Genomic DNA, 16887 nt, shown 5'->3' on the forward strand with positions numbered 1-16887 from the left:
CAAGCGTGACTTCTACCGTGACTTCTACCGTGTCTTCTACGGAGCCTTTGAAAGTTATGTGAGAGAAGTATCTAAAGTGCCCCATGTATGGGTCTATTGAGTACCGAGGTAGGTAGTCCAGCCAATCGACCCTTTTCATCAAGAGCCAAGCTCGAACCATCGTCATCGCATTGAATTTTTGAGCGCCAAGCGTCGTTGGTTTGCTGGGCTGACTTCACACCACAAACCCAGCCATGAGCTATATGAATTTTCCCCTTGGACTACAACTTGTATGGGAAGATGTTTTGACTATCATGCGCTATCTAAAAGCCGGGGGCATATTTGCTCATCTTACTGTGTACGAGCTAGGTTCCTGGCTCTGAGATTGCTCAAATATGCGTATGCCGGTTGGCAGCTATGATCGCTTTGGCATTTGCTTCTCTTGTGGGGACAAGTCAAGCTCGGGACATATGGTCTTGTCAAAGTTTATGCTACACTGCTGAGGACCAGCCAGAGATCAGGTAAGGAACTTTGACCCATCGACAAGCCCTTGGCAGCTCCAGCGAACCGAGAGTGTCGAGAGTGGGAATGTTCCTGTTGTTCTCTTTTGAAGAAGCCGATTACCACGTTCTGCAGAACCTCTCCCTTCTCGACCAGAAACCCGGGACTCATTGTGACTTTGCTTCACACTCTCAAGTTGACTGAGCCCATTTTCAACGCCTTGCTGCCGCCCACGTTAGTCGATCGTTGATCCTGTGCGGCAAGACTTCTTTGAACACCCACATGCGACCATATTCCCTGGAGAAGCCAAAAGCGACATCTGCCAGCCCTCTCGACCTCGAAGTCCACGTTTCATTCGGTCGCGTACCTTCGCCATGGCACCCAACGCCGGCGTCCTTGGTCATGAAGCCAGTGTTCGCCACAGAGATGTAAAAAGGGAGAAGCGCGAGCACAGCGCAGAGCACAGCTCTACAGAAGCAGTGGTAGCCGATGAGCTGCTGGCCGTTCTGGGATACAAACCCGAGTTATCCCGCAATCGCTCGACATGGCAGGTCTCCTTTATGTCATTTGTACTCGCATCGGTGCCGTACGGGCTGTCGTTGACGCTTTATTATCCGGTCATTGGCGGCGGTCCGGTGGCCATCATCTGGGGCTGGTTGCTTGTAGGGCTGATTATGACTTGCGTCGCCATATCCCTTGGCGAGATCACGTCGGCGTTTCCGACCGCTGGTGGAGTTTACTACCAGACCTTCATGGTGTGTCCGCCGTGGTGCCGTACCGTCACCGCTTGGATCTGTGGTTGGGCATACACCATGGGAGTTGTTTCAATAACGCTCTCGGTCAATTTTGGAACTGCTCAGTTTTTCGTCGCGTGCATCAACATCTTCACAGACGCCGAAGGCAACCCAATCTGGGCTGCGGAAACGTACCAGGTCTTCTTGTTGTTCCTTGCTATCACGTTTCTGTGCAATGCAGTTTCATCTCTGGCGAATAGATGGCTCCCAATCCTGGATGTATGTATATTTTGCACCATGAGTACTACCCTTCATGAAAAGTTAATGCGCTTTGCAGACCTTTGCGATCTTCTGGACCTTTGCCGGTCTCATGGCCATTGTCATCTGCACTCTTGCGCTAGCCAAGGGTGGACGAAACAGTGCCGACTATGTTTTCACCGGATTTGAGACGAACTCTGGATGGACTCCTGGGTGGTCATATTTCATTGGCTTGCTGCAAGGCGCCTACGTGACCTCGGCAACTGGCATGATCATTTCGTAAGTCAAAGACTCTGATGGGCTACCAGCAAACCAGAACCTAACGAGTTGTAGCATGTGCGAAGAGGTGCAACAACCCGCCACTCAGGTCCCGAAAGCCATGGTCTTCACTGTTATTCTGAATGTTATCTGCGGTTTGTTCTTCTTGATTCCTATGGTTTTCGTCCTCCCTCCAATTGCCGACGTCGCTGCTCAAGCCTCTCCTATACCCTACATTCTGAGCGTTGCCGTCGGCAATCAAGGCGGAGCCTTTGCCCTTACCATCCCCATACTGGTCCTTGGGCTTCTCTGTGGGACCAGCTGTACAACCGCTTCTTCTCGAACTATCTGGTCGTTTGCCCGGGATGGAGCCATTCCTGGCTCGCGGTGGTGGAAAAAGATCAACCTCAAACTGGATGTACCATTCAACGCCATGATGCTCAGTATGGTGATCCAGTGTCTTCTGGGCATCATTTATTTTGGATCTACAGCAGCATTCAATGCCTTCAGTGGCGTCGGGGTCGTTTTCTTGGTGCGTAAGACTTCAGCGGGCCGCAATGAACCCGGGGCGGACGCTGTCAGACTTCCTTGGTCATGAATAGCCGCTAATTGTGTCTAGACTATTGCCTATACGATACCGATCGCCAGCTCTCTCTTCACCGGGCGGAAAACCCTGAAGCAAGGACACTACGATTTTGGAATATTTGGCGTAACCTGCAACATCATCTCAATCTGTACGTTTGAAGAAGGACCCTTTTCCCGACAAATGTATGCTTTTTCTCAAGATAGTAGTACTGACCCAAACTTTGCTTTGCCAGGTTGGTGTTTCTTGGTCACACCGTTGTATTGTATGCCAGCATACTTGCCCACCACGGCAACAACCATGAACTATGCATCTGTAGTATTCGTGGCCGGAGTGGCTGTTTCAGCCATGTGGTATCTCGTTTGGGGTCGCAAGAACTACAAAGGCCCTCCAGTCAGCGAGGAGGAAGTCATCGCACACCGTGTTTCCATCATTGGAGCATAAGGAATGTCTTGATGAAAGAGGTCCCAGATCTCGTCCATTAGAAGTTGAGGCCTTCCTTGTAGCCATTTAGAACCGAATAAAGTCCTTAACCGCGACTCCCATCCTTAAGGCATGCGCTTTACTACTAAACGTTACTTTTTCTCGTTCTCCTCCATACCCTGTCTGATCCAGTCTTCGTTCGTTTTGAGGTGCTTTTTGAAAGCCTGCGGGTCCTTTGCCAACGCCTCCAAGTCGATCTTCTTTGGAGTGTTGTATCCCCTTTGTACTGCTGGTCGCGAAGCCATGCGGTTTTGCCATGTCCGAACGTGCGGGAATTCGTTGATATCTACACCACTGAAGTCTATGCGCAAACCTCGTCGTTGGTCAACCGGCTGATTCATCCTCATATGGTACTAGTATCAAAGGGGGAACACGTACCAAGGATATTGGTCCAGGAAGAGATGGCTATGTCAGCAATGGTGGGCCTGTCTCCCACCAGATACTCGGATTTGGAGTCTTGAAAATGCTTGTCGAGGGTGCGATATAGCCGTCGGGTCTCATTGACATATCTATCCTTCGAATACTGCTCCGGCTCGGACGAGAGACGATATCGGACGTAATGATTGGCTTGGCCTTGCATGGGACCGATACCCGCATTCATGAAGAAAAGCTACTCGCACATCGGTCAGGACTCACATTCCGTTCGTTTCCTTTGTGCGAGTTTGAGCAGCGGGCTCGGGAGAATGCACATACCCAGTTGTTGGTCTGATAATACTCTTTGGTGCCCCGGGGGTACGATATCTTATGGTCAGTATCGAATCTGTCGACTAGATATTGTTGAATACTTCCCGATTCGAATAACTTGATCTCCGTGCCGTCTTCCAGTTTGTCTGTTAATGCAGGGATACGACCATTTGGATTGATGGCCAGGAACCACGGCTCTTTATGTTGAATAGACGGTAAATTCACGTGCACCATATCGTAGGGGAGCCCGAGTTCTTCGAGGGTAATCGCGATTTTGTGGCCATTGGGCGAGAAGGCGGTATAGTAGATGATGTTTGCTTCCTTGGCCATGCTGGGTCCACTTCGAGTCTTTGCTGTTGGAGAGGAAAATTGGATTCCCAGCTTTGTCGTGCAAGGCTTGCACTCTTCTTTGTTAACTAGCTGAATCAATCACATCCGTTCCCATCCCTCGCTATTTGTCAGCCGCTTGATTTGCGAGTCTCAGCCCAGTTCATAGAGCCGGGAACATTATGAAGCATCCTCATGCGGGCTATTTCCGGGTCGATCTCGGACAACCCCCATTCAATCTTTATACATAACGGCAATAGAGGAGGTAACGGAGGTAGGCAAGGACCACTAGACCAAGAAAATGAAGCCCAAGGGCTTGATTTAAGATGAGAACACACCTAGGTAGGTATTCGATGCCCTGGTCAATACTCGAATTGGATCCTGTGAGTGTAGCAGCTGTTCGGGAAATTTTGTTGCTATGTCGACCTTAATCAAACTACATTTGTGCCTATTGATCCCTTGTAAGAAGGGATTGACCGAGGCCGAGTGTCACCGCCACTGGGCAAACATTCATGGGCCATTGGTAGTTGATTGGTAGGTGTCGGCGTTACAGAGCGAAGTCTGTGACAGAATACCTCACGGCTGATCTGGAACCTAGGTTGATCAGATATGGTGTTTCGAAGTATATACAGGTATTGAATCCCTCAGGATGTCGAGCAAGGAGGATTTTTGGATTAACAAGCCTGTCGCCAGTTTCACAGAGTCCAACACAAAGACGAGGCGATCGGCGTAGCACCCCAGTACGATGGAATCGCGGGACTGACTTTCGACCGGTATATTGGGGGCTCTACGATTCCATTTCCCCCACGTACCTGGACGCGGCTGACAAAGTAGATAGGTATGGAGACATGGAGGCCGCGTACAAGGATCAGGTGTACCTAGAACAAATCCGACCGGATGAGTTGAAGTTCATCGACATTGACAACATCGTTTTCAGTATTGGTAAAGACTTGAAAATCATTGACGATGGGAAGGACGTGTTTCCAAGCGAGACGGGCTATGAATGCTACGAACGTTAGGACTTGTATCATGTCTAACAAGAGAGACCTCACATAGGGATAGCACCTTCGCCCTGACAACCAATGCTCTCTGCTCTCCATGTTCCCTCTTGGCAGTACTATTGACAAGACCGCTCACTCAGCCCAGAATTGTGTTATTGGTGATTGGTGACTGGGTCCTTCTTGATTCTCATCGTATGGCATGGACATGCTAGACTCAATTCGTCTCCTTTGTGGGAGCTCGGCGTCTATTTCCTTGTATAGTAAGTCAAAAGACCTGAGTGCCCGCCAGGTTCATCCACGAAGTCTTCAACCTCGTTATCAAGGAGGAACTTGCATGAAGACCGGGGTTTTAGAGTGCCCGTCAAATTCGAAATTGTTCTCTGCATTGAAGCCGAGTCGTTTGCGTGGCTCATCATCAGTCAACCTCGTCATCTTCGTCACCGTCGAATCTGTGCTCGGTCCGGGTCAATTCTTGCTCTCCATCTTCAACTTCAACAGGTTGAACTTGCTCGACTTCCTCATTGAAAGAGACATGCTTAATCTCAAGTGGAGCCGACGGATGATAACTTCCAAAGGTATATCGTTGAAACGATTGAGGAGGTGTGCGTCCGTGGCTGCTATAGCTGGATGCTGGATCGGACATTGATGCCCTTCGCTGTTCGAAGACCGAAGTCTCCTCCTTCGCCTTAAGAAGCGCGGCCTGTTGCAAGAGCGAACGTTGTGATTGCGACCTTTCCAAGATTGCGGCCGAGGAGGACTTCCATTTCAAGATAGAGTTCTTATGAGCTGATGGCAAAGAGCCTAACGAGACTGGAGATGCCCTGGTGCTACCCTCTTCAGCACTGCGAGATTCTGTTTGCAATGGGCCATAAAGCCATGTGATGTCGCAACATTTCAACCAGTTCAAAGATTCAGGGCTCACGGTCTTCAAGGCATCTCGTTTCTGCGCCCAGAAGCGCCATGCAGCATTCTCGAGTCTCCACGAAGTTGCCATTAGCTGCCGTCTTTTCGTGACATATCGCCAGGAAAGTACTAATTCTCTTTCGTCCCAGTCATGGCTGAGGTAATCGACATGGCGAGTTGGTTCGCCGGCGATGGAGATGTCATCACGCGCGGTAAGTGGCTGTTGTTCGGCTTCATCTTCTTCCCTCAGACCCGGCTGGCCAGTTGTAGATGGGAAATCTGTGTCTTCTTCTGGTGGTAGTCGTTCGGACCACTCTTCCGACGAAGCTTCGCTGGCATTTGCAATTGTCGAGAGATGATCATCGTCTATTTTTCTGTCTCGTGGCAACATAGGTCTGAGAGGAGTAACTTGCGGAACAATGCGAATAGTCATATTTTTGAACAGCTTCAACTCCAGCTTGAGTATCGAGTCAGGCTTCTGTTTCGCCGTAGGGCTCGATTTTAGTGGTGTTTCAGTTGCGGTTTCAACATTCCTCGTATGAGGTTTGTTGCTGGCAATGACCTCCTGAGTCGGGGCCTTAACTGCCTGGCCTGAGTTGCTCTGCGACGTCATGTTACTTGCCGGCTCCAGCGGTGAAGCAGCGATCTCTACTTCGTGAGATTCGGCGGGATCGCGGAGAGGTAAATCCAGCTGCTCCGTTTCACTGATCTGGTAGTCGATTGCTCTCGGTGAAATAGATCTCTGGTTGTGGGCTGTCGGGCTTTCGACACTATACTCCTGATTGCAAGCAAAGCTAAGCACGGTCAGTCAAAGGAACCACAGATCAACAATTTTACCACTTACCAGATGCGGATCTGGCCTTTGCTACAAGGCTCAAGCTCTCCAAGGCATTTCGCACATTGGCTCTGGGCGGAGAGCAGCAGCATAGCCATAGTCAGGCGTGTTTTCGGTCTGACCATCTGAGTCCAGGTCGAGCGCTCAACTAGCTGGCCGCGAGCATTGCCTAAAAGCAGTCGATATCGCTTCTGCATGACCCGCTGGAGACCAGGTCTCTGTCGAAAGTGATATTCAAGAAAGCCGTGAAAGAACTCGAATTGCTCGCACTGTCGGTACGGCACACGGATTTCGATGCCGAAAACATCCTCAAATGTAATGCTGTTGTCAGACAACAGCGAGATATGCTTTGGGACATGAAGCAGACTTCGCTGAACTAACACAACACACATCAGACAAAGTAAGGCAAGGACCGGGTCAGCTTGTACGCGCATCCACAATCGACCAGCTAGCTTTCGTGATTGCGGATTGGCATAGAGCACTGTTAGTAGCAATGCCCAGAATGCACGGCTGGCGTCCGCCATGGAGCAACACGTATCAATCCTGGGATGGGACACTGAGGTGCTCGCTATCGAAGTGCATGAGACTCCGGAACACAAATCATCGACGGGAAAAGAGCCAGGTAGCAGAGAATGAGAAGGGGCAGACCGTTTCTGCTTGCTCCATGACTGGTTCTTGCGGACTCGCTTTCTGCACCTATGATACTGAAGCTGTCTTTTCGGTCCCGCTGTGGAGGTTATTGGATATGTCATCGTATCGTGCAGCGCTTTCGCGATGTTCCGCTCCTGAGCTTGGCTCATGGAGCGTAGAATAGCCATCAGTCCCTGCGTCTGTCTCTTATTTTCTGTCAGTATCTCATCGGCCAGATTGCTAGCATGATCAGCTAGACTTCCGATATTTGTTTGCATTCTGGTGACAGCGGTCTCTGTGGTAGTTAAGACATGACTTTTGATTGCAGCATGATCTCTTTCTTCGATGTCGTTCTGTACCCTACGGAACAAGTCAGACTTTTTCGCTGTATGGCGTCCAACTCACTGGAGAGTCTGCAGAATTGCAGCATCTACAGCAAGTCTGCTCCTCGCATCGGAGTCTCGTAGCTCCTTGTCTTCCTGAAAAGCCCACTGCAATTTCCGTCGTATGCCCTTTCTTTTCTGCGGAGACGACCCCTCACCTAGGGCCGCTTCATACTTCAGTGTATGTTTCTCCTGCTGCTCATGTTTCTCCAGGAGATGCTTGAGGGATTGGGCCAACTCGGTAGAGCTTGGTACGTCGAACGACGAGCAGGCTTCGAAGAGTGCTTTGGCCGCAGCGTGGAGATCATCGTGGCTTTGTTTGATTGCCTGATACTGAACTTGCGCCCCATTCCTGGTTCTGAGTGCGTCGACGGCCTTGTTTGCAACTCGCACACCTCCTACGATGTCGCTAGGTGAAATGCCTATCACTGACATGCTGATGAATGTAGGTTAGCAGCAGCCATCATTGTCAGTATGTTCAACAGATTGAAGAGGACGAAAAGAAGGTCAGTGTGGCATCGTCAGGCTGGCTTAGCCGGGCGCACGAGATGCAAGCACAGCACAGCCACCGAAGCCACTGCGGCCCAGCACCTGTTCGAGTAGCTGCATGAAGATAGCAGACAACGCAGCTCGTAAGGAGCCACTAGGGGGGTCTCTTCGTCCCATGCATCCATGACTGCCAGAGAACTTACCATCCACCCCCTCGAAAGACATGATTCATTCTCGGTGCCTTGGAGCTTTCGAGATATCGATAAGATGTCAGGGCAAATTTGGGTCAGTCACTGAAAATCCGATGCGGATTGGGGAGGGCATCAGCTCCCCCACCAACACCAAGTTCTCGTACAGGCGAGCGCCTGTGTCTTTGCCGGAGTAGTGTGCAGGGACCGCATGAGGTAGACTGAACAGATTTTCAGAAAACGACTGTATCTAGTCTTGAATCGCTAAGACACATATTGTATACACAGTTGGTAGCGCACCACAATAATGACATTCAATTGCGAAGCACGTCACAGCTTCGCTTTCACGACCACCCTGCTCTTCTCCTTCTTGCTATACTGTTCATTCTCCTTCTTCAAACGCCCAGCTTCATGCCCAACCTGTTCCTCGTTCTGATCCCATTCCGGCCTTCCAGAACTGTCACTCTTCTTTGGCGCGCTTCTATAGCCGTCCTTCAAATTCTCCTCATTCACAACCCGTCCGCCCACATCCCTCTGGATCCCAAGCTCCAACAGTTTCGCAAACACAGCAGCAAAATCACGGAAGAACAACTCCTTATCTTCAGCAAACTTGTCCACCCAGACACGAAAGCTCGGATCCTCAAGGAGGGCCATGTCAGTAGGAAGCATCATCAGTGTCTCCTCCTCTGCCAGCTCCGGATCCTCGTCCTTCAAATCCTCGTCCACATAAACATATTGCTCCAGCCCGTTCGCGAGGACCTTGTTCTTCCAGTCGTGCATCTTGAGCAATTTGAAGTACGTATTCGAAAACCGCGTGGGGTTATTCACCCATTTCCCCTCGAAGCCCGAGCGGTCACTGTGGCATCGTCCAAGATTATGCGCCCCACTCAACGCAACAATCTCCCTGTCATCAAAGCCCATCCGGTAGAATATCCAACGCAAATGATCAGCACCCTTTGACCCATCGGGCAGTCGTCCGCGCGGCGGCACACGAGAATCGTCAGTGAAATCCGTCCGGCCACCTTGCCAGGGGATATTGGGCCCGCCCATCTCGCTGACCGCGACGACAGCGGCTAACGTCCATAGATCAGAGTACGTTATCCAAGGAGATGCTTTCTTAATGGGCTCGAGAAACGTCCGGGCGTGTTGGAGTCCCGCGTTCGCCGGGTCGCCGCCTTCCTTCTCGTAACGCATGCCTGCGCCGTTGGACCCGCCGGTGTTGGTCGCGGCGCAGTATGTCCCCGCTGCGTGCCAGGCCAGGCGGACGAGGACGGGACCTGCGGAGCCATCGTCATAGTCGGGTTGGTGGAGGAGGGATTTGATCGCTTGCTTGACTTCGTCGAGTTGGGACGCAGAGGGTGAGGATGGAAGGGAGGTGTGTTCCGGGTTGATGGACATCCTGTCTAGTCACGACGAGTAGTGGCAACAGATACGCAGCCGCAAAATCGAAGCGTGCTTGGGACCAGTGTGGCGGCAAACAAGGTGGTTGATATACCTTTATGGAGCACGCGTGGATGAGGCAAAAGGATGAGATGGCGCTTGAGATGGGTCTCACGAGAAGCTCAGTTACGCGTGATTGAGGTTGAGATTGAGAAGAACAGAGAACGCAACGCCGAATAATGTACAGACAGGGAAACAAGGACGATAGACATAGCAGACAGCAGAAACATGAGACACGAACAGGGCAGCCTCGGCAGGATGTCAATCTGACCTTACCAGAATCATCGGTGAGATTTCGACATGCGCTTGAGTGATTTCATTTTGAGTGGGTCGGCGATAAAAGGTGTAGAATTTTTCGAGCACAGGGAAAGACTTGAGGTTGTTGAAGACATGACAGGACAGAAGGCCGATAAGAGGCTGTGGCGGCGAGGCTGAATGATCCGGACCGCCGGAGAAGAGTGAAACCGAAAATATCTGGACGCCATTCCTGATCCGTATTAGATCGGATTTGCTCGGGAGCCGAGGTGAACTGATAAGATAAGAATGACTAAGCGACATCTTTCCGCGACGCCGCTTGTGACCAAGTTCCGCATGCAAACAATCAAATCCTCTCAACGCAACCTAGAAATACATGGTTGAGACACTGACATCAGCTGCTTGCAACCTACGATGCGCGGACACCCCGCCGGATACCACTCCAGCAAGTTCCGCGGACTCAGTACCCTGGAGCCATATTGGCTACTTGATCTTCTGGGATCTCCTCTTTGTCCAATACATCGGGATCGTTTCTGAATTCCTCGCTCTCCAATACGGGTACAATCTTTTTGACGTCCCTCTCGATCACAGTGACCCCTGCTGGAAGTCGTTCTAGACGCGACCTCTCCACGACCAGACATCGCGCAAGATAGCGCAGCACGGCGGCAACAGCCTTAAGCTTCTCCTCGTCTTGACCGCTCACAGTATTACCAACAGCCTTGGTCAACATCGCCGGGATATATGTCGTCTGGACAGCTGGCTCTTCGACTGTGCCATCCAAATTGAGACCGTGTACCAGGCTCTGTCTTGCCGCTTCTGGTATTCGTTCCGTGAAGGCGGTAAAGTACATTTCCGCATTCTGCGCATTCGAAGTGTTACCAAGACAAAAAAGCCTCATCAGCGCACGATCGCTGGGGTTCTGTATGTCGAAGTCGCGCTGGTATCCCGCCCGGTGCAGAAGGTCCAGTTTTCGGGTCAAAATGATGTCGTAGCCTTCTCTCAAGCTCGTTTTCCCGCTGATTATGGCATGTGCAACATCGTACACATTTCGATAGGATTGGAAAATCGGCTCGATCATTTTCTTTGCACAAGTCCAATCTTCATGTCCCGAGGCTCCTGCGAGATCGAGCACTTGTTCCATGAACCGAACCTCGAAGGCGCGATCGTGACCATTCATGTCTGCTAAGCCTGCTAGAGAGGCTGGGGCATTCTCGGCTTGCGCAAGCTGACCAAAGTTGAAATCAGAACCAAGTTTGATACCAAGAAGAAGACATGCTTTGTTCTCCTCGGTCAATCGATCCAAGGCTGGCACCATTCGAGCCTTTACTGCGTGGTACAGAATCATGTCGTGGTTGACCTTGGAAATGTCCAGGCCTTCCTTTTGTGCGTAATCCATAGCAAGATTGGGGTCCTTCCCCAAATCATTGATGACCATGGAAGTGATAAGGGTGTAGATGTCCTCGGGATTCGCCAAGCCCTTCAGGTAAATTTCTCTCAGCCAGGCAAATGACTCCCGGCGTAACACGACTGGCGCCGGACTTTGACGGCCGACGAACGTCTCATAATCATTGTTCCAAAGCCATCGCAAAGCTAGTACACCCACCAGGGTACGGTTGACCTCTGCGTAGTCTTCGCCATAGAGTATTACCGAGATCGATGGACCTTCTGGGCCTGGCGCCTTTGAATCCCGGACAAACGTTGCGTTGTGGAGGCGCTGAAGCTCGGATGGAAATTCTGATTTGATTAGTGTGAGGAATTCTCGGTCCGGCATTGTCCAAAAGGAATTGTCTGCGATGACCTCTCGGAGACCACGCTGCTGGTTATTGTTGTGCTCGGACATACTGGAGGACATCGAGACGTGATCTCTAAGATCAGGCACTAGACGATGGTGCCGCACCTGTTGCAATCTGGAATCACCGGCAGTATCTGGGCTCGGACGCTTCCTGCCCTCATATGAGCGACGGAAGGAACAACATGCTGTGAGAATCCTGGGGGATATATTGCATTGTTGCTGGCTGTTTCCTTTGTTTTGGTCATCCATTTCCGCAACCGTCAACGGGCTGTACGTTTGCGGCAATCGCCAAGCAAGGCTCTTTTTGCATGATTGAAACGTCGAGAGAAGGTATCCAGAAGCCGGAGACTCGTTATGCGACTAGTAGGAAATGGCAGACAAGTGTTTGGGCTGCAAGGCCGGATGTCAAGGGACGACCGTCGATATGAGGCAGAGATTTTAATGTCAATTTGAATAGCTAAAGACTTGCGTCAGTGTTTGGTAAGCCTTGCTGAATCTTCAAGTACTGTCAGAAGACAAGTTGGCGTCTAATCCTGTGAAGTAAAGCCAGTTTATTGACTGGGTCACCGGTTTTAAGCTGAGTAGAGTCTCCTCGTCCGCGGTCTAGGCCTGACGTTCAACCAAAATATCGCTTGTCATGCAATCTAGCACTGCGGCTGGGATGCAAGCTGTGGCTGGTGATCGGTAACAACCGCAGATCCACGAGAGTAGAATGCCTACAGCAGTTTCTCGATGAAGGCACCCAGATAGAGACATCGAACTTCAGGCAAGATACCTGGTAGGTAATGGAAGTTGTGGCTGAGTTACACAAAGCACCGCCACTGCGGTGTTCTGATTGGACGGATGGCGGCACTAATCCGAAAGGACGCGCGGCAGTTACCAAGGCCAGTGAGGCTGACTAGCTCACCTGGCACTCTCAGCACCGAGCAGGTACTTTTGATGTGTTTGATAAATCCTACATGGAGGAGGAGGAGGAGGAGGAGGAGGAGGGAAAAAGTCTCAACCCGGGTAGCTAGCACGTCTACCTATCTTAGTCGACTATGTAATACCGATCATCGCAACTACTGTTACCTAGCTACCTTCCTCCGCCCAATTCGGCACTGTTCTCGCCCTCTCCACCGCCGCCTGAGTGGCCTCATCAAGATCCTCCTTCGGCAGTCCCAGCACCCCGTTCAAGGTGCCCTTGTTATGCTCCGTGTCGCCGCATCCGTCGGGATAGAAGACTCTGGTTGCCATCATCTTCGCGAAGCCAATGCGCTTGCCGTCCTTGATCTGTTCCACACCACTGGCGTACCGCTCGTGAGACGGCTCTTTAGTAATGGTCCAGTCATCAAGTTTTGTGCCAGTCACTCGACAAGCCGACTCGAGCATGTCAATTTGGCTCACGGTGAATGAATTGACGTAGACGACTTGATCTTTGTAGTGCTGCAGGCAAGCACTTCCGTGGCTGGAGATGGGCAGACTCAGAAGAGCGGCTACCACACGCCCGACCTTGGCAAAACTCAGTCTGTAGGTCATAGCCTCAATTTGCAGGATGACATCAGGAGACGTACCTGCGGCAACGTCGAGACAGAGACCTTCGTCTGGCCTTCGTCGAAGAGAACGACAGTGCGTTTGGCAAAGTCGATGCCAAATGTTGCTGGGATAGCAAGCATGTACTCGTACCAGAAGCCGGTCGACACGGCAATGTAGGAGCTCTTTCCGAGATCCGAGATGGCTTTGCGGATGCTCACTGTCCTCACAGGTCTGTGGTCAGCCACACATGTGTCTAAGACCCGCAAGACCCGAGAGACACCTCACCCTTGGACTGGAAAATAAACACGTCGTTGACCAGTGCTTCATTCGCAGTGTCGGGAGCCCATTCACTGGGCAGAATCCATGGCACGCCTACCTCGCCGGCGGCATTGATGAGCTTCATCTCAGTATCTGGGGGAGCGTTACCGGCCAGAGTAATTACCATTGCATCCTGACCGCTGAGGGCATCGACGAGCGTATTTGTCTTGTCGTAGTCGACCCGCTTGACGAGCACGCCTTCTGGCAACTTCGTCTGGCTGTCGACACGAGTAATAGCTGTAACAATATGCTTGCCCGTCTTGAGGAGGGCTTCAGTCATCACACGTCCGCTGTTGCCCCCAGCCTAGGTAGTTGTCGTCAGTCCGACATTCCCTAACATGAACCCAGACTCCTACCCCGACTATAGCAACGTTGCTGATATGGTTTGAAGCTGCCATCGCAGAAGACTTGTACAAATGGCCTTGAGATCAATCGCTCCCAAGCATGTAATCCTGTTCTTCAGTCTCGATATCAGATGGAAAAAGCTTCGGTAATTGTATAGATACTGCTGTTTATAGGATCTTGTAATGCGGACACGAAGACAAAGCGCATCCGGGTTTAAGCTCGGTGTTTGACAGTATTTGTCTGCACATGCAGGATGGTGATTCATCGGATCAAAGCGGGTTCGAACCTGGAGAGGGGCCATTGTTGACGACTCGAGAAATATGTTGTACAAAAATGCCCGCTAGATCCTGGATAAGCGGGAGCGACATGATAGAAGTGGAACGGCAGGGAATGTGACAATGATGGTGGTACTCGTAGAGGGACGGGGAAACAGACCCCTGGGGATTGATAGCTAGTGCAAAGGCTAAATGCGAACCTGAGTATGGAGCTGCGCAACTCAATGGAAGGATGATAACGACAAGGGTACGTCGAATGTACATACTCTCAGGCCCAGAACTGCATTGTGCCGGCCTCTGTCCGATAAATCTCTGCTGTTGAAGATCAGCAGTCCCTCGTGTTGCCTCTACCAATGTCGTATTGTCACCAGAGCCTTTTTATTCTCACCTTTGTCGTCCTCAACGCCACCATCAAAATCTAGTCCCATTTTTGCAAGCATATCCCATACAAACTTTCTCTTCAGTCCTTCACGAACAGGAATCTTTTCAAGCGCTTCATGACCAGTAAAATACTTGACCAAGACCGGCCAGTATCGCCGAAGCTCGGCCGTTTCCGGATCGTGACTGGATATGGGCGATGCCGACAGGTCTGTTGGTGAAGGATTACGAGAGGGCACCAGTGTGGAAGCAATATGGTCAAGCCAACGAGACTCTTCTGGTGACGCCCGCTGAGGGGACAACACCAGGCTTGCCGCTTTCGGGTTGTGCTTGAATTGCTGTCCACGACTGCTGGTGTGGTCTGTCGATACTGATTGTCTTCCGTCACTGGATGGACGGCTCACCATGCTGGGACGCTGCTTAAACGTGGAGACCATACTGCTTGCAACAGTTGTTGGCGTTCCACTTCCAAAACTCCTCGCTACATCAGGTGAGTTTTTGAATTCTTTCTCAACAGGCGTTTTAGATCCCTTTTCTTCCCGTTCCTTCTCGCGCACAGCTTTTTTGACTTCAGGGTCAACACGAACGAAAGCGAACGTTCGCAGCTGTGTTACCCATCCATCTCGCATGAGCCATGCTAAGACGCGGTAATATTCTTCTTTGTGGTCATTGCTGGGAATCAGCGTGCCGTATGGAGCAGGAGTCCCGCTCAAGGCACTGAGCATCTTGGGTAAAGATGGCATCATGGGGAATGTCGCCTCATAGGTCATACACGACGCTACCAATTTCTGCATGTTCGCGTTCGGAGAAACGATATAGGTATCTCGCTGATGCAATGGTGGAATTGCTATCGCACGTCGCCAGAACACGAGATGACGAGCAAGGTGCTGAATGTCGGGCAATGGGATACCGGAGACGACTGAAATCTTGTAGAAGGACTTGGTCGGTTGGGCCTTAGTGATAAAGTTGGTCAACGGCATCGCCAGTGGCCCGCCAGCAGCTTGGACGTCTTTGATGATCTTTTGAGGACTAGCCTTTAGAAGAAGGGTGAAGTTTTTAGAGAGCTGGAGGGCGCCCGTACTCGAGACCGCATCCATGTCAGATTCCGTTGAAGCAGGATCGGTGGCAGTTGTAAGCCAAAGGCCTGGTTCAAGAGGAGGTTCTGTGAGAGAAGGTAGGTAGGAAGTCGAGGTGACCGGCGGGATTTGTAGAGACACTGACAGCTTAGAACTGAGAGTGATCGCAGCTATCTTCGACGCCGAAATGTTGTCAAACACCTTGGCAATAGCTGTTGCCAACGAAGAGCGCCGAAGCATTTCCGTATACAACACTCTAGGCGGCGACTGCTGCTGCAGATGGGTTGATTTGATAGATTGCAACAGTTCTGATTGTTCCCAAACATAATCATGATGAGTCTGTTCCCATTTCAGAACTTTTGAGAATTTCTTGACGACATGATCATACATCTCCTTGACTCTGAGGGCATGTTCTAATGGAGGAGGATCCATCACAAACACCACATGAAACATAGTAAGCTGTGTCTTTGTGAATTCTTTGGAAGTCTTCTGCTTCTTCTTGGAGACATGTTGGCTTGACGAGCTGTCCACAATGTTGCTTTCATCGTCATTCCCACCGTCACTGACTGCGGTTTCGGAGGACTGCTGTGCGGTTTCTTCATCAGCAGATTTCTGATCGCGAGCTCTCTGTTCTCGCCAGTATCCTTCTTCATGGACATAGACTGGTCTTCCCAGGAAGGTCAAATCATTGATCCCCAGCTCAAATCTGCGCTTGTGCCAGGCGCGTCCCGGAGTCAACAGGCTCACAAGGCCATCCTGCCCTAGCCCAAGGAGTGGTTCCCATGGTGGCCTCCAGTCTCCATTGTCTGCAGTCCGTTTCTTTAGCTGATAATCATCCTCGTCTCCGTCTTCATCTGACTTCTGTGACCGACCATCAACGCTGGGAGCTACCGCAGGATTGAGCCTCTTCGTGAACAACTCAAAGTCGTCGTCCGAAGAAGATTGCTCAGAGTCACTGCTAGAGCTTTCTCCTTCCTCGTCTTCCGCTGAAGATGTAGCTTCTGCTGTCCGAGCTGCTGTCAAAGGGTCTGGAGGATAGTGGAAGACAAGCTGAGCACCTGACCCAGTCCGACCTTGGGCGACAAGAAGTATTGCAAGCAAGGAGGGATTTCTCGATGTAGCCGTGGTCGACATATGACTTCAGCTTCTTCAAGGGACGACTAGGAGCATTTGACGCGTGAAAGGCACGCGTTTGTACTCCGCTCGCCCGTTTTCGTTGTAGTCTCTGGGGTTCACAAAGTCAGGTGTTTGATTGTC

At 51.0% G+C, this 16887-nt stretch overlaps 7 protein-coding genes across 7 annotated transcripts; 1 reads left to right on the forward strand and 6 right to left on the reverse strand.

The window, feature by feature from the left end:
• Positions 1-617: 617 nt before the first annotated feature.
• Positions 618-2847, forward strand: PV05_07807 (uncharacterized protein). The gene is made up of 5 exons (XM_013457272.1): positions 618-1493; positions 1552-1751; positions 1806-2262; positions 2350-2464; positions 2549-2847. The coding sequence occupies exons 1-5, from the start codon at positions 855-857 to the stop codon at positions 2755-2757; spliced, it is 1620 nt and encodes a 539-aa protein (XP_013312726.1). The 5' UTR covers positions 618-854; the 3' UTR covers positions 2758-2847.
• Positions 2848-2888: 41 nt separating this feature from the next.
• PV05_07808 (uncharacterized protein) lies at positions 2889-3810 on the reverse strand (the record flags this gene model as incomplete). Its single annotated transcript, XM_013457273.1, has 3 exons — positions 2889-3097; positions 3175-3406; positions 3490-3810. 3 exons carry the CDS (start codon positions 3808-3810, stop codon positions 2889-2891), a joined length of 762 nt encoding a protein of 253 aa, XP_013312727.1.
• Positions 3811-4708: 898 nt separating this feature from the next.
• On the reverse strand, positions 4709-7994 carry PV05_07809 (uncharacterized protein; the record flags this gene model as incomplete). Its single annotated transcript, XM_013457274.1, has 4 exons — positions 4709-4813; positions 4860-6505; positions 6556-7536; positions 7582-7994. 3 exons carry the CDS (start codon positions 7992-7994, stop codon positions 5224-5226), a joined length of 2676 nt encoding a protein of 891 aa, XP_013312728.1. The 3' UTR covers positions 4709-4813; positions 4860-5223.
• A 459-nt stretch (positions 7995-8453) lies between these two features.
• On the reverse strand, positions 8454-9929 carry PV05_07810 (uncharacterized protein). Its single transcript, XM_013457275.1, has one exon. It carries the CDS (start codon positions 9632-9634, stop codon positions 8567-8569), a length of 1068 nt encoding a protein of 355 aa, XP_013312729.1. The 5' UTR covers positions 9635-9929; the 3' UTR covers positions 8454-8566.
• A 462-nt stretch (positions 9930-10391) lies between these two features.
• On the reverse strand, positions 10392-12341 carry PV05_07811 (uncharacterized protein; the record flags this gene model as incomplete). Its single annotated transcript, XM_013457276.1, has 1 exon — positions 10392-12341. The coding sequence occupies exon 1, from the start codon at positions 11970-11972 to the stop codon at positions 10392-10394; it is 1581 nt and encodes a 526-aa protein (XP_013312730.1). The 5' UTR covers positions 11973-12341.
• Positions 12342-12794: 453 nt separating this feature from the next.
• Positions 12795-13954, reverse strand: PV05_07812 (uncharacterized protein; the record flags this gene model as incomplete). The annotated part of the gene is made up of 4 exons (XM_013457277.1): positions 12795-13214; positions 13277-13455; positions 13524-13860; positions 13913-13954. The coding sequence occupies 4 exons, from the start codon at positions 13952-13954 to the stop codon at positions 12795-12797; spliced, it is 978 nt and encodes a 325-aa protein (XP_013312731.1).
• A 569-nt stretch (positions 13955-14523) lies between these two features.
• Positions 14524-16764, reverse strand: PV05_07813 (uncharacterized protein; the record flags this gene model as incomplete). The annotated part of the gene is made up of 1 exon (XM_013457278.1): positions 14524-16764. The coding sequence occupies one exon, from the start codon at positions 16762-16764 to the stop codon at positions 14524-14526; it is 2241 nt and encodes a 746-aa protein (XP_013312732.1).
• Positions 16765-16887: the final 123 nt, after the last annotated feature.

The sequence above is a fragment of the Exophiala xenobiotica genome (genome assembly GCF_000835505.1).
Source record: "Exophiala xenobiotica strain CBS 118157 unplaced genomic scaffold supercont1.5, whole genome shotgun sequence".
NCBI classification, from domain to species: Eukaryota; Fungi; Ascomycota; class Eurotiomycetes; order Chaetothyriales; family Herpotrichiellaceae; genus Exophiala; species Exophiala xenobiotica.